This window comes from Salvia splendens, chromosome 9 (assembly GCF_004379255.2).
Source record: "Salvia splendens isolate huo1 chromosome 9, SspV2, whole genome shotgun sequence".
Lineage (NCBI taxonomy): Eukaryota > Viridiplantae > Streptophyta > Magnoliopsida > Lamiales > Lamiaceae > Salvia > Salvia splendens.
In genome coordinates this window covers 10094295-10110735 of record NC_056040.1, presented here as the reverse complement: position 1 = coordinate 10110735, position 16441 = coordinate 10094295, and the positions used below count along the sequence as shown (strand labels likewise).

General features: G+C 39.7%; 4 protein-coding genes across 4 annotated transcripts; 3 read left to right on the top strand and 1 right to left on the bottom strand.

Moving 5' to 3' along the window:
- Positions 1-366: 366 nt before the first annotated feature.
- On the top strand, positions 367-4071 carry LOC121746900. The gene is made up of 9 exons (XM_042140855.1): positions 367-714; positions 1261-1442; positions 1865-2043; positions 2199-2483; positions 2565-2623; positions 2717-2753; positions 2833-2904; positions 2977-3301; positions 3541-4071. The coding sequence occupies exons 1-9, from the start codon at positions 603-605 to the stop codon at positions 3949-3951; spliced, it is 1662 nt and encodes a 553-aa protein (XP_041996789.1). The 5' UTR covers positions 367-602; the 3' UTR covers positions 3952-4071.
- A 612-nt stretch (positions 4072-4683) lies between these two features.
- On the top strand, positions 4684-9400 carry LOC121746526 (sulfhydryl oxidase 2-like). Its single transcript, XM_042140405.1, has 11 exons — positions 4684-5165; positions 6245-6269; positions 6344-6436; positions 6616-6797; positions 7001-7070; positions 7171-7239; positions 7329-7402; positions 7486-7624; positions 7952-7992; positions 8327-8473; positions 8552-9400. The coding sequence occupies exons 1-11, from the start codon at positions 4918-4920 to the stop codon at positions 9030-9032; spliced, it is 1569 nt and encodes a 522-aa protein (XP_041996339.1). The 5' UTR covers positions 4684-4917; the 3' UTR covers positions 9033-9400.
- Positions 9324-11124, bottom strand: LOC121746525 (wall-associated receptor kinase-like 8). Its single transcript, XM_042140404.1, is given in 3 exon segments — positions 9324-10220; positions 10379-10642; positions 10644-11124. Coding segments are annotated over 3 exon segments (1632 nt in total). The 5' UTR covers positions 11115-11124.
- A 2205-nt stretch (positions 11125-13329) lies between these two features.
- Positions 13330-16008, top strand: LOC121747744 (wall-associated receptor kinase-like 3). Its single transcript, XM_042141842.1, has 2 exons — positions 13330-13525; positions 13607-16008. The coding sequence occupies exon 2, from the start codon at positions 13628-13630 to the stop codon at positions 15932-15934; it is 2307 nt and encodes a 768-aa protein (XP_041997776.1). The 5' UTR covers positions 13330-13525; positions 13607-13627; the 3' UTR covers positions 15935-16008.
- Positions 16009-16441: the final 433 nt, after the last annotated feature.

The window sequence follows — 16441 nt, the reverse complement described above, 5'->3', positions numbered from 1 at the left end:
TGAAAATATAGTCTACTTTGCATAACTGAATGCCTAAATCTATTATGAAATACCTGATCATAGACTTATTCTTTATCGACAAAATTTGAATTTTTTTAAAATGAAATATTAGTATAATACTAGATAGCTGCCACAAAATTAAAACAATTGGAGTATAATTTTCAGCATATAGAAATATACTTAGTAATTTTTAATTCACGTACAAAATATAAATTTACTAAGTTAAAATTTTGAGGTAATAATGCTTATAATAATAAAATAAAAAAATAAAAAACCACAACAATGAAGAAACGACTAGCAACTACAGACTTCAGTAGCTCTATAATTCCATTCATTTTCTCTTATTTGCATCTGCCCCGTTGGCGCCTATATATACATAGACATGATCATGATCTGTTGTTGAGAGACTGAGATCTCCGATAATCAGGGCCTCACTAGTCTAGCGACTTAGATTTGCTCACTCCTCATTAATCTAGAAACTGCTAAATAAGAAAATCAATGAAACGTCCCTTTCATTTGTTTGCCATGTGCGATAATAAGTAACTACACGGATGATATGATTATCTCCAATTGTTGCAGTGAGATTTGCTGCTGCGGTGAAGATGGGGAAGTGGGCTTCTTTGTATTTTGCTGTTTCTCTCATTGCTGTCTCCATCTTCTTCAACTCAAGTTTTGTGCTTTGCCACCCCAGTGATCCTCTCAACTCCATTCTAGGTTGGTTTTTTATTGCTCCTTTTGCATATTCTTGAGAATTTTAGTGTTATTGCTGCTGGGATTCTTGATGCTTTGCTTCAATTCTTATTCGGTGATTTAATTTGCCTTTTTTTTGAGGTAAAAGTTTGGATTTTGATGGGGATTGTTTCTGTTAGTTTTGCTGATTGTAACCTATTAGGTTCTTGGAAATTATACTTGTCGTTTTCCAAATACTACTGTACAATTTATACTACTGTTTAGAATAATCAGGTTTCTTGATAATGCAACAGTGGGACAGATATCTCATTATTCAGTTAAGTTCATATTTTTCATGAAATGGGACGTTTTTAGCATGTTTTCTATGTAATAATAGAGATGGGGGCTTAATTGTGTCACCAAATGACTTGATTCTTGAGAGTATGAGGTTTCGTTTGTTTGGAGCTTTTGAATCATGTGGTTTCTGAATTCTGGTTTTATATATCGTGTCCTGCCATGTGTTCTCTAATTGCAGTGAAGATTTCATCTTTGTTTAGCATAAAATTATGAATCAAAGTGTTGAATGTGTAGGTCAAGAAAATATGGGATCTTGGAAGGATCAAGCGTTGAGTTCTAATGGAGAAGCTCTGGGGCCTGCCAATGATGTAAGCACACTTGTATTGGCAGCGAACAGGACAAAGAGGCCTGACATTCTCTCTAAGTTTCATAAGTACAGAGGTGGATGGGATATTGCCAACAAACATTACTTGACTGTGAGTTCCCTTTCTCACTGTTTGCTGGATTTCGTATGCGTGGGGGTTGATCTTTCTTTTGATTGCCTGTGTTCATGTTGATATGGTGGAGGTTCTTATTATATATGACACTCTTTGCTAGAACTTGGTGTGTGCTGATGAAGTTCACATAATTTCTGATGAATTGTTTAGATGATTAAAGCACGTTTAGATGTGATCTTGATATAATTTCAAGAAACGTGTTAGTTTTGTTTGGTCTAATTCGTTTTCTGTTGCTAGTGGTTCACAGTATTTTAAATTTGGAACAGACTCCCCAAATACCAAAACTGTTCAGCTATATCTTGTTATCCCTAATCTTGTAGTACTTCTTTAGTTTGTTTGATGAGTACTATATTTGAGGATGTGAATTTAATGTATCATGTTTCTGACCCTCGTTTCTTTAGTCTGTTGGATTCACAGGTGTAGCGGCTTTTAGTCTTGCTATTTTATGGTTTGTTTCTTTCGGTGTGGCTCTTCTGGTGCACTACTTGTGCGGATGGAAGATAAACATCTCCGGCAATGAAGCAAGCTGGTCTCTCAGGATATGCCTTTTACTTCTCATTCTCTTCACCTCTGCTGCAGCGTAATAATCTAATCTTGCACCTTCGGCTATTGATCATCTATTTTCTTAATCATAGAATGCAATGTTGATCATTTGATAATTAACTACCATCTTTGCCTTTGTCAAGAAATGTGAGGTTGATTCCTTTGCTCATGATCTACATTCTCTCTCAACAGCATTGGGTGCATTCTGCTTTCCGTGGGACAAGTCGACTTTCATGGCGAAGCAATGCATACTCTGGATTACGTTGTGAATCAATCAGATTACACCGTGGAGACACTTAGAAACGTCACAGGATACTTATCACTGGCAAAAACCGTTAGTGTGGCCCAGATTTTCCTTCCATCAGATGTCGAGAATGATATTGATCGGTTAAATGTAGAATTAAACTCTGCAGCAGATACATTGGAGCAGAAGACTAAAGAGAACTCAAGCAAAATCCGGAAAGTCCTCAGCAAAGTGTATGTTTTCTGCTACAACAGTAAACAAAATTTTGCTGCATTTGCATACTTAAGCATTAATTAACCTTTTGCTTATTGTAGGAAGTCTGCATTGATCATTATCACTGCTGTGATGCTCGTTGTATCAATCTTAGGTCTCGGTATGTATTGGTGGAACGGAACACCTTTGTGACCATTCTTTCCACTTCTTGGCTTCATAATCTTGTTAACCTTCACCTTTACTTGTGCTGCAGCATTGTCTATCTTCGGCCATCAGCACGTGATGCACGTGTGAGCCTCGTTTCTTGTTCTTCGTCTTTAATCTCTTTACGCAGTTGATGATCATTTTGTTACATCTTTAATTGTGCAGATTCATTATCTGTGGATGGCTACTTGTTGCTGTCACTTTCATCCTTTTGGGGGTTTTCATTATTCTCGACAGGTTAGGAAAACTAGCTCGTTTTCTTATTTCGTAGCATAGTCACCGTTGCCTCTAATCTGCGTCTGTGCTCAGCGCGATTGCTGACACGTGCTTGGCGATGGGAGAGTGGGTCGAAAATCCTCACGCAGAAACGGCTCTCAGCAACATCTTGCCTTGTGTCGACCAGAGAACTACAAATCAAACCCTTTACAAGAGCAAGCAGGTTATCAATGATATTTCGAATATGGTCAATGGATTCGTGGGCTCGGTTGCCAATTCGAACCCTCCTCCCCAGGCCGGTTCAAGTTACTACAACCAATCCGGCCCGGTCATACCTCCTCTGTGTTATCCCTATGATGCCCAGCTGCAGGAACGGATATGTTCAGCCGGGGAACTCTCCGTGGAAAATGCTTCCACAGTAAGTGGTCTCGTTTACTTTAGTAAACTCAATTCACACTATAAGGATACAAAAATAGAGACACAAAAGTCAAAAGAAAGCGTCCCCAGGTTGGGGACAAATAATCTTAATATTTTGCTTTATTAGGACGCTTCTGTTTGCTGTCTTATAATTTTAGTTACGACACCAACAATAAAGACGGTTTTTAAAGCGTTAGTGGTATATTTAGAAATACAAATTAGCATCCTTGATGTTTACAGGTGTGGCAAAACTATACATGCACCGTATCCTCGTTTGGCCTCTGCTCTAGCATTGGGAGGCTGACTCCGGCCTTGCACGCGGAGCTGGTGACTGCAGTGAACGTGAGCTACGCCCTCGAGCACTACACTCCGCTGCTGCTGAATCTCCAAAACTGCAACTTCGTGCGGGATGCCTTCCGCAACATCACCTCAATCTACTGCCCCCCTCTAGAGCACTATCTCCGTGTGGTGAATACCGGGCTAGGGCTGATCTCGGTTGGGGTGATGCTCAGCCTCGCCCTGTGGATACTCTACGTTAACCGCCCCCAAAGGGAGGAGGTGTTGGCAAAGATCTCTTCACATATACGCCGCGGCTGCAGAAGCCGGGACGGTGCAAACTCTGCAGCCGCGGCGCCTCGGCGTGGAGTTTAGGTTGATATAGACACTAGTCATGTGTTCTTAGGCCGAATTTGGAATGGGGCGAAGCGCCATTTTAAGTTACGTCCGATTGATGTTGTACCAATATTAATTTTATTTCATTTACCTCTTAAATATTCACTCAAATGAGAAGGATTTCTAATTAAATTAGTGAAAAAGATAATATAATGATGATATAAATAGAAAGTTGCGTTACAGTTTTGGATGGAGAGGAAAGTGAACGGAATATTGAATAAAGAGAAGATGTTGACATAACACGTTACAATTTACCTGAATGGAGTAGGAATTTAAGCAACAAACCCCCATAAATTAAGATGTATTCTTAGATTCTAAAAATGATTTCCGGTTATGGCAAAAACTAATTTTGTCGGTTTCATACTATTTCGTGCTAATAATGGAGTAATATTCTTCAGTAAAAATTTCTATATAAATCCCTAGTATAATATTTTGATTATCGTAACAATCCTGTCATTTGACATACAAGCAAGTCCACTATTTGAATTTTGACGAATTTAAGATAATTAAAATATACTAATTTATTGAAAAATAGGAGTAAAATTTAGTCGGACTCATTATATTTATGTCGATCATTTATTAAGGCGATTAAATGAAAAAGTTTGCTTATAACGTAATAATAGAATTGATTTAAAGTCAACTCTAATCCATAAATAATGTGCGAAATAACTATTAATTGCCATTTATTTAAGTAGACGTACAACCATTAAAGCCCAGGGTGCCACAAAAGTATCATAAGCAGGAAGCTGGTGTATCAATGGAGTACAGTGACGTTACTCTTTGAATTCCCAATATTTTCAACTTTCCCTTCGCCGTTGCCGTCGCCATCGCCAAAAACGGCGATCGCCGGCTATCGAAACGGCACCGTATCGCCTCTAACCACGTGGACCTCTGCGAAATATACACATACGCGATTTTGTATCTATATACGTCAGTGTTAATTCCATGTCGTCTGTAACCATTATCACTCTGTTAATCCAAACGCTGTTTTTATACACCGGCGCAGCGTCTCCGGCGACGGATATTTCGGTTCTGGCGCCGTTTGCAGCTGGATCTCGTTCCCTGCTGCGATCTATCGACGGCGATCAATCTGAAAAACCTGATTACGCGGTGGAATTGAACGCCACGAACTTCGATTCCGTGCTCAGTGAAACCCCCGCTACTCATGCTATTGTCGAATTTTTCGCTCACTGGTTCGTTTGCTCAATTCGTTTTATTTTTCACAAGTTACTGTCTTTCTCTTCGTCTCTTCTGTTTAGGCGGAAATATGCTTTCTTAATTATGTGAATTGCGTTGGTGTTCATTGGATTTGGCTGTTTAAGTTCTGATTTGGTTTGGTGAAGTCTATGGCTATTGCGAAAACTGTGATTTGTGGAGGGAAATGGATGTAATTTTGAAATTAAATCGCACTGTGCATAAAGAATCAAGCTAGGGTAAGAAATTTGAAGGTTTAGGTTGGGAGAAAGATGTTTGATTTCCAGCTAAATAGTGACTGACAAGGTTGGATCGCATGCATTAATGAATATAAATACAACTAAGAAACCAGAGAATGCCGGATGCATCGAGTTAGCTAGAAATTCTGCCATCATAAGCTTAAACAAATTTGATATTTTTTATTTGCTTTCCTTTGCTTTGAGTACTATTTTTGCATACGACACGGTTAAAGGAAGTTGAATTTTTCTCTATTATAGTGATCCCAGGTGATGAAATGTTCCCTGCAACAACTAAGTTCCAGTTATTCTAAAAAACCCATTTCCAAAGTGCTAAATAAAAAAATAATAGTACTGGCTGCTCACAGAATGTGATTTTCGCATGGATAATGGAGTTTGTGCCTTATTTGTACTAATATTCTTTTAGTTATCTTTAAAAGGCCTGTTTTCAAGTTGCAAAAGAGGCATTGCTCTAGTTAACTCTAAAGTTTAGTATGGAAATCCAGTTTTTGCTGTATTTGTCTGATGGAGCTTGTAATGTTCATCTAATTGGTAAATATATAAGTACAAAGAAAGAAAGGGGTACGTGCTGCCTTTTCCTGTTCTTTTATTTGTGAAGCTGTGCTTGACTGAGAATACTGGTTGCTGAATTGACTTTGTGATTCCTATTGTGAATAATGAAGAAGCATGGTGTGTCTGTTTGTTTTTCTGAACACATGTATCTGCTGCATGGTGTGTATAGTAAATGTCTGTGTAGGTATTCTTTTAAATTACAGACAATAGGAAAGCAAAGTTACATAAATTCACACTCATAACATGCTTATTGTATATCTCTTTTGCAGGTGCCCAGCTTGCAGAAATTACAAGGTATGTTAGGTTTTGAATGTGTTTTTCTTCCACGTGCCAATAATGGTTGGTAACATAATTCAGAATTTGTGCAGCCCCAGTATGAGAAGGTTGCAAAGATTTTTAATGGAGCTGATGCTGCCCATCCGGGAATTATATTGATGACCAGAGTAGACTGTGCCCAAAAGGTTCTAATGCTATATGCTTCTTCATGAAATTAAGAGCTCAGATGTTTGTGAAACAGCATAGGGATAAAGAAATAGGTTTAGCTTGTAATTCTGTTTCGTTGACACCCAAATGCTGTGAAGATATTTGTCAGATTATATGTTCTTGATTGTTTCTCCAACTTACATGCTTGGCAGTACAGATAAATACTAATCTTTGTGATAAGTACTCTGTCGGGCACTACCCTACACTTCTGTGGGGACCACCTTCTAAGTTTGTGCACGGAAGTTTTAACCCAAAGCAAGGAAAGGGTGAAATTCTCTCTATTGAGGATGGACGAACAGCCGAGCGCCTGCTAAACTGGATTAATCAGCAATTGAACAGGTATAAAACCTCGCTTCATGTTGGCAATTAACTTTGTTTATGGAGTGGTACCCATTTATTTGCTATTAAGTACTGGTGTTTATAACTTTGGAGCATATAATGCTTGGGTAGTCGAACAAAGGATATATGTATTTCTTGTATTTGACAGTGAGGGCACATATTAGGGCCTAATATATTTTTGTATCTTCATTTTTACATTACAGCTCATATCTGTTGGATGACCAGAAATATGAGAACGATCAACTTCAGAAAAATTCTTCAGATATTGGACAGGTGCTTTTAGAACATCTCCTAAATGCTTAACTAAATTTATAAAAATATAACTCCAACTTTGTGTTTACATCTGACATATTCTTATGTTTTCTGGAGAAAGATTGCGCGTGCTATTTATGATATCGAGGAGGCAACATTCACTGCTTTTGACATCATTTTAGACCACAAGGTGAACATCTATTGTGCATTTATTTTATTTTATTTTATCATTTTATTTTTGCTTTTTAGTGCTAGTATTTAGCAAAAATCATGTCTCAGATGATCAAATCAGAGACTCAACTGTCGCTTGTGAAATTCTTTCAACTTTTGGTGGTCCATCACCCTTCTAGAAGGTCAGCATCCATTCTTTTTTTCTTATGCTTTGGTTGGTACTGTGCTTTTTTGCTTGTAACATGGTTTTGGATATTCTTGTTAGATGCCGGAAGGGAACTGCCGAAATACTTGTTGATTTTGATAATATTTCAGTCAACAAGAAGGAAGCTGAAGGTGGCGTCGAGAAGGGAGAACCCAGGCATTATGACATTTGTGGAAAAGATGTACCTCGTGGATATTGGGTAGGTTTTGTTTAAATTTAAGAATTTGTTTTTATTAGCTACATGGTAGCTATCTCGCCTTAAGGTGACTATATATATTTTCACCCTTGCTGTGAAGCGAAGATCACCTCCAATGTTTGTTTAAGCATAGTTAAGTAGGTGGATTCCAACCTATGTATATTTGATGTCTTGAGAAGGCATCCATATACCTACATGTGAAGGATGCCATATTCTTAGATATTTTAGTCTACTCTGTTTGGTTCTCTATAAACAAAAATTTCCATGTCATCTTTTCATGTGTTATTATTATTTAGTAATTTTCTGAATGTGGCGATTATTTCTATGCAGATGTTTTGTCGGGGAAGCAAGAATGAGACAAGAGGTTTTAGGTAAGCGCATTTATTATCTATTCCTAATATCTACAGTGCAAATTGCATATTCATGTGTTTAAGATCCCAAATATAGTAGAGAGGGATTTATATATTATAATATGATTGTTGATGGGGAGGATTCTATCCTTGTAACTGCTAAATATGGCCAGATCAGAGATTTATAAACTGCAACGCATCCAGCAGCTGGATGTTAAGTACGTTCTTTCAGTTATTGAGCCACATGCCCATATTTGGTTTAAAAATTCACAGGAAACATAGTGAAAATCTCTAACCTTCTTCTGTTACAGTATCAAACATATGATAATCTACTGATTCTTTGTTTCTGTTGCAGTTGTGGTTTGTGGGTTTTATTGCACTCGCTCTCTGTAAGAGTTGATGATGGAGAAAGTGAGTTCGCATTCTCTGCCATTTGCGATTTCATTCATAATTTCTTCATCTGTGAGGAGTGTAGACAACATTTTTACAGCATGTGTTCAAGGTAATCAGACTAATGCACTTACCTTACAGTCAATATTTTTTTTAAAATGTCAATTAACTGAAAGTATCAAACCTGCAGTGTTTCTAGCCCTTTCAAGAAATCCCGTGATTTTTCCCTCTGGCTATGGAGTACGCACAACAAAGTTAACGAGCGACTCATGAAGGAGGAGGCCTCTCTTGGAACCGGTGATCCAGAATTTCCCAAAATCATCTGGCCTCCAAGACAGCTCTGCCCTTCTTGCTATGTGAGTAAGAGTGGGAAAGACAGTAATAAAATCGAGTGGGATCACGATGAGGTGTACAAGTTTCTGAAGGGCTATTACGGGAAGGCACTCGTAACATTATACAAGGAAAAGGAACCTCTTGTAGAAAAACGATCAGTTGGGTTGCTAGCTGAGGATTTGACAGCTTCAACCTCAGTGAACGCCCTCGTTGTTCCACTTGGAGCTGCATTGGCCATCGCTGTTGCCAGCTGTGTGTTTGGAGCGCTTGCCTGCTACTGGCGCCAGCATCAAAAGAGCCGGAAGTATAAATACCTACACTCATTAAAGGATATCTGACTGAATATGATAAATCTGAAGGAAAAGGGTGTTTGTAACACTGGGGAGTTCTTCACGCAAATGTTTCAGGCCAAAGAGAAGCTTGAAGTTAAATACCTAACTGAATCTATACACTGATGAGAAATGGACACTTTTTATTCATGGTTTCGGAGGGGTGCGGTCCAGTGGGGTTGGAGGGGAGAGCTTGCCTTTCTTCTCAGGCTGAGTTCCTGATTGGAGGTACAGATTTTGTTTGTATCGATATGGAGAGATTTGTAGGGAAAGATTACATAGTGCCATCATGTTTAAGTGTTATTGCAAAGATTTGTTAGGAGATATTTTTGTTATTGCGCGATATTCGTCAACTAAGAGTATGTTTTTCGACTTGATATTGCGGTGATAGATAGGAGCTGATGCAGAAGAGTGCAGGTAAGCAAGTGAGCCTGCTACTTCTCTTGCAATTCTCAGTCTCATTTCCCATGTCAAGGGAAAATCATCACTTGGCTCATGAATGTGTTGGAAAAGGGTTCCATTTGGGATGAACTCGTAGACGAGAAGTGGAACTTCAGTCTCGAGACAACATCCTAGTAACTTAACCACATTCCTGTGGTTCACCTGTGATAGAATAACCACTTCATTAATGAAGACTTCAAGGTCACCTTCATCTACTTTCTTCGATTTCTTGACTGCCACGATCTTACCATCCTTTAACATTCCTTTGTAGACCGTACCTTGGCCACCATGGCCAAGTATACGGTTCTCGTTATAGCGACCAGTAGCCAATGTCAACTCTTTGGAGCTATACAACCTTGTCTTATCAAGGCCATTATCAGTTGCAGAAAGTTGTTCCAGCAACAATCCTCCATCTCTCTTGAAAAACTTGCGTCTCCGGTTGGCCTTGATTCTTCTTCTAATGGCTTTGGCCGACCTCCATGCTACAAGGAGTAGAATTAGAGCGCCGAGACTACTGCCTATACTGATGAATGCTATTTTCAGACGAGCTTCATATTTAGCATTCTGATCAATACATCGAAAACTCCCTCGCAGATTGTTACAAGACAATTCTCTACCGCGATTTAGTGTTTCATTCAGGCACTCATTTATATCAGTACAACGTCCGGGTAGATACGGGTTACCTTCATACCCGTCAGGGCAAGAGCAGTATTTGATTGAAGATGCATAAACAAATCCTTCATTATAAAGTACATGCTGATACTCATAATCTGCACTATATGATTGTAAAACACTATCAGATGGCGATCTGCATTCATGAGCCCCAAACTTTGAAGGATACATGTTACATTCATCTTCCAAATGTTTACGCAAACAAAACCCATAATTAGTAACATTTCATATCCCACATTCACCAGGATAAGAGAGGCAATAATCACAGCATATGTGCAAATACTATCACTAAAACCTTTCAGTTCACCAAATTCCCACTCAAGTACCAGAGGGACAAATCCGAAACCTCGGTCTAATGCTTTGAAGCTCTTGTAGTCATTCGCTAACCATATCTTCTCAACTGGGATAACATAGCCACAAGAGCTATCATTGCAAGTTTCAGTCATTTTGTACTTATACTCGAGCTCTTGGAATCTTCACGATGGAAGTGTTATTTGGCAGCTGTTTAACGCCATTGCAACTAGTTTCTTTGGAGTTGGCAGCACACATGGATGTACATCCTCCTACAATATTTGTCTTATCAGCTTGCAACCACACTGAATTCTTGCATCCCAACACGGCCAATTTGTTGAAGCTTGCTGAGATTGTAAAAGGACTTCCTTTGAGGGATGTCGAGAGATGACCTGTAGTCATATTAGGCGAGCAACTCATAGGTGAAGGCACTGGCTGCTTTACTACAACTGTGCCTAAGATGGAAATATTAACTACTTCCATTTTGATGCTGCTCAAGAATGGTGTTTTGGAGCTGCAGATGATAGTGAAGGAGGCATTCGCACTACAGTTGGAACCAACCCTAAATGGATAGGGAATGATGACATCTCCACACTTTTGATCACAATTAGGCCTCGCCAAAGATACTGACGACGACATAGTCAAAGTTATGCCATAGCTTAGCAAGGATAGCACAAGAACTATCATCAACACCTTCATTCTTCCTTCCTATTTCTTGAACAATCAATATGCTATAAACTTCGAGAGTTAACGGAATATCTATACTCAGCATGATACCATATACGATTGATGATGATCTCTCGAAAGGGACTAAATATATGAATATTGATCAAACTATATGGAAACCATATGAGAAATACTTGATGAAGCAACATGTAGAGATATTCAAGAAACTTGATGATTTTATATAGAATATAGGATAATAGTAATTAGTATTATTCACAGTACAACGTATAGTTTACATGTCAATAATCTATATACATCCAAAATTATTCCATCAACCTCATATTCTCAAAAGGAAGCATATAAATTTAGTTCAAGAATGTCCAATGTACCCTTTACTGCACCAAAGTGTTTCAAATTTAATTTCCATCAAAGTAATCGATTTGTGTTGTACTCCATATAGTAGTATATGTTTGATCAGCTTATTTTTCTAACTAAGAGATTCATGCAGTTGTCTTATTTTCCTAGTATATAACATGTTGGCAGCCATAAAAACTCTTACAAACCAACTGCTAATTGTTTCAAATATTTTAGTACTATGGGATTCTGATAAAAAGATAGAATAATAGCTACATATAAAAACTAATAATGGGAAGGCATTGAGTTATACTAAAATTAATATAGATTAGCTACAAATTGTTGCTAATCTATAAATAACTATAATTACATTTACATAGTATTAATTAAATTAGCAACAATGCATGCTATTTAACAGGAAAGTTCACATACCTGGTTTCTTCTGCAATTATGGTGTGGATACAGGGCCGTCCCGACAAAATCAGAAGCCCTGTGCAAAAATCTAAAATGAGGCCTACCACTATAGAAAAAAAGACAATGCATTTTAAAGCTATATGATAATTAAAGAAATATACCATTTCGAACGTACCTGCCCTGATGGGATGATCGTCGTCTCGTTGAACAAATTGATGCGTTTGCGCTGCTCACAATCGCAATGGCCGACGATGGCAGGCGCTGCAGAAGCGATCAACGATGGCTCTGGTGAGCTGGTCCCTGTTGCGGCGTTTGTCGATGAGGAACACCGAACACGAACAGGCGGCTCCCAGGTCTACGATCGGGAAAAGAAACCGATCAGAATTGGAGTCACGGTGCTAGAAAAAGGCCTAGGCGTTGCTTTACAAGAGAAATAGCTTTGTTGGGCTGAAAAAATAGAAACACATGTATATGGGCTGAAATATTTCAGAGGCCCCTGAAAATTGGGGGCCCTGTGCGGTCGCACAGGCCGCACGGGCCAAGGGACGGGCCTGTGTGGATAACTTCCAAGTGCAACCGCACGGGCCAAGGGACGGGCCTGTGTGGATAACTTCCAATTGAGAATGATTGAGATACTTATATCCATTAAGTGGGAAACAATATTTTTAAGTAGTAGCTAATATATCTTGAGATAAGATTTATTTACTTTGTTGTGTTGTTTCTTGGTAATTGTTGAGTGGTAAGATGGGCTGTCCAACTTTGAACAAACCCATCGCGTGTATTTGTCACACTATCACCTTTTTTATTTTATTTTTATGGATACACTATTGGGAAAAGAAACTTTTGTGGACGGCGAAGACATTTTTTCATACACATAAACGTGTTTATGTAAAGATTTGTTTGGTGGCGCGACATAACTTAATTCCATCTTTCATTGTAATACTAGTATTTTTTACTCAAATGAAAAAAAAAAACTAATTTGTAGTATATTTTATCTGGATCTATTCGAGATTAATTGATTGTAATATTTGGGAAGTTTCCATTAACAGTTATTTTTATTTTTTTCTTTTCGCTCTATTGACGCAGTATCAACAACGAAAATATTGTCCAAACATACCATTATATTCATGAAACTTCAAAGGTTTTTCCAAAACCTGATAAGTCACAATAATGGACTAACTTATAATATAGGGAATATATGTGTATGTATATGAGAATGATCAAATGAGAATGCTAAATATTCGTGAGAAATGAGAAATATGCGTAAGCATGAATTACGTTGCATAAACACATATAATCCATGAATAATAAACGAACGAATAAGCATCAGAGTTCAAATCCCATTTAGAGCTAATTACTGGTTCATCTCTAATTTATGGAATTTATATGTTTATGCATGTGTAATTCATATATATTCAAATTTTCTCATCTTACCAATGCACAAATTTTCCAAATACGAATGGCGGAAGTTTCCCAAAACTCTGTTTTGAAAAGTAAGACCTTGGAATGAGTCAGAGTTTGACTAGTACAAATATGGACTCAATATCTACTTATCATAACCAACCTCAACTCTACACTATCAAACATTTTCCAATCATAAAAACTAGAAGCTGTAAACCCTGAGAAGCAGCACTTCTGATTGATCAGCAAATTTATCACGAGAGGTATATACAATTAAGCATTCTTTCTAATCATGTCACAGTTAAACTTAAACTAGTACTTAAAATTCTTTCATCCCTCTGCAGATTGTTTCCTTAACACCACTGATGTTTCCCTCAATCCTCGTGTTCATTTCTTTCCTCTGTCTAACTACAACAAAGTCCCAAGAAATATCTTGGACTATCAACAAAGACTGTCAGACTAAGTGCGGTAACGTCACCATACCTTACCCTTTCGGAGTTGGCCCCGGATGCAGTTTCAACGCCTCCTTCACCATCACCTGCAACACCACCACCACCACCACTCCGGAAAGACCATTCCTGAGCAGCATCAACCTCGAAGTATTGAACATTTCTGTGCACGGCGTAGTCATTGTAAACCAGCCCGTCTCACCCGTGAATTGCTCAGCTGACCGGAGATTAGAATCCATGCCCATGTCCCTCCAAGGCAGTCCATTCACAATCTCACCACGCTACAACACGCTGGCTGTGCTAGGCTGCACTAACGCCGTGTGGATTACTACTTCTAGTGGCACCGCTACAGTTGGAGGATGCATGTCCATCTGTGAAGCCAACAGCAACAGCAACAGCAGCAGCAGCAGCAGCTGCGATGGCCTCAACTGCTGCAAGGCCACAATCCCAGCCGGGCTTAAGAGCTTCCAGTTTAGCTACAGAAGCATACAAAGCAACAATGAATTCTGTGGCTACGCCTTCCCTGTATACCAGAAATGGTTCCGGCAAGACTACACAAGATACAGAGGCCTTCAGATCAACCAGTCCTACCCATATGATCAAAATTTTGTGTCTGCACCACTTGTGCTCGAGTGGGAACTCGACATCCCAGCCATCGACGACAGCCTTGTTGTCTGCAAACTTGCTGCTAACTACCGGTACCCTACAAGCAGTGACGAATACACCGATCCTTCAACATCATTTTATCTTTCAAACTATTATAACGAATACGCATATGGATACATATCCTCCACCAAATACTGCTCTTGCCAAGATGGATACCAAGGCAATCCTTATGTATTCCAAGGTTGTATTGACATTGACGAATGCGCCCTTAACGAAACGAGAACATACGGCAATGTAACCAGGAATTACTACTGCAGCACAGGGACTTGCATCAACAAAATTGGGAGCTATACTTGTCGCTATGCAGACAACGATGCCAGCACCAAACCTAAAATTGCCCTCATCACCATTGGCGCCGTGCTGGGCGGCCTGCTTCTGGCCTTGGCGGGCTGGAAAGCCGCAAGGGCCATCAGGAAGAAAATCAAGGATAAGAGGAGGCAAGAGTTCTTCAAGCGCAACGGCGGCTTGTTATTACAGCAGCAGCTTTCCTCAACCGACAACAGCCTCGACAAAACCAAGGTGTTTACCTACAAGGAGCTGTCTAAAGCCACTGATAACTACAACGAGAATCGCGTCCTTGGCCGTGGCGGCCAAGGAACGGTCTACAAAGGAATGCTGACGGATGGCAAGATTGTCGCAGTCAAGAAATCCAAGATGGTGGAAGAAGGGGATTTGCAGGATTTCATCAACGAGATTGTGATTCTCTCCCAGATCAATCACAGGAATGTGGTCAAATTGCTGGGGTGTTGTCTAGAGACCGAAGTTCCTCTCCTCGTCTACGAGTTCATCAACAATGGCACACTTTTCGGGCACATCCACGATCCGAGCGAGGATTTCCCCCTTTCCTGGGAATTCCGCCTCCGAATCGGGAGAGAAGTCGCTGGAGCTATTGCTTACCTTCATTCCGCTGCTTCTGCGCCTATCTATCATCGTGATATCAAATCAACAAATATTTTGTTAGATGATAAATACAGAGCTAAGGTTTCGGATTTCGGAGCTTCACGAACAATATCCATTGATCAAACTCACGTCACCACACGAGTGCTGGGGACGTTCGGGTATTTAGATCCAGAGTATTTCCAGTCGAGCCAGTACACAGAGAAGAGCGATGTGTACAGCTTTGGAGTGGTTATGGTTGAGCTTCTCACCGGAGAGAAGGCGATATCTTCGATTAGAGCGGAAGCAGGGAGGAGTTTGGCGACGCAGTTTTTGGATCTGATGGAGGAGGATCAAGTGTTTGATATTATTGATGAGAGGGTGGTGAGAGAGGGGAAGAGAGAGGAAATCATGGCTGTGGCTCAGCTGGCGAAAAGATGTCTGCATTTGAATGGGAAGAGAAGGCCGACGATGTATGAGGTGGCGGCGGAATTGGAAGGTATTCGGATGGTGAAATTGAGAGAGGAAACGGAATTGCAGCAAAATGAAGATTGTGGTAAAGAGAGTGAAGCGATTGAGGTTGATGAAATGTATGAAGACTTCTCTTCCATCACCGGAAGCATGCGCTTTGATTCCAGCTCCATCACCGTGGATGATGACCGGCGATTGCTAGGTTCATAAATCATGATTGCTTGTATTTGTGAAATGTTTGATTATTGGATTGCATTGAATTGAATAATGCTGCTTATTTATCTAGTAAATTTAATTTGATTACAATTAAAAAAAATTTAAATTTGAATTTGAGATTGAGATCGACAAATTCCGATCAGGTGGAATAACTTGGGTCCATAAATTGCTCGTCCAAGTCCGAGATAACATCCGGACCCCCGACACCCCCACCAACGATAGCATCTGCAACGGACTCAACTACTGCAAGGCCCCGATCCCAACACCACTACAAACTTTCCAATTTACTTACAAAAGCAGTAACAAGGACAGACCCGGGTCGCGTGCGGGTACGCCTTCCCCGTCGACAAGAAAAGGGTTGAGCAAGACTACAATGGCCTTCACACCGACCAATATGATCAGGAACTCGTGTCTGCGCCACTCGTGCTCAAATGGGAACTCGACCACCCCAATATCAACATGCTTGCTATATGCAACCGCGCTACTAACTATCGTTCCTTT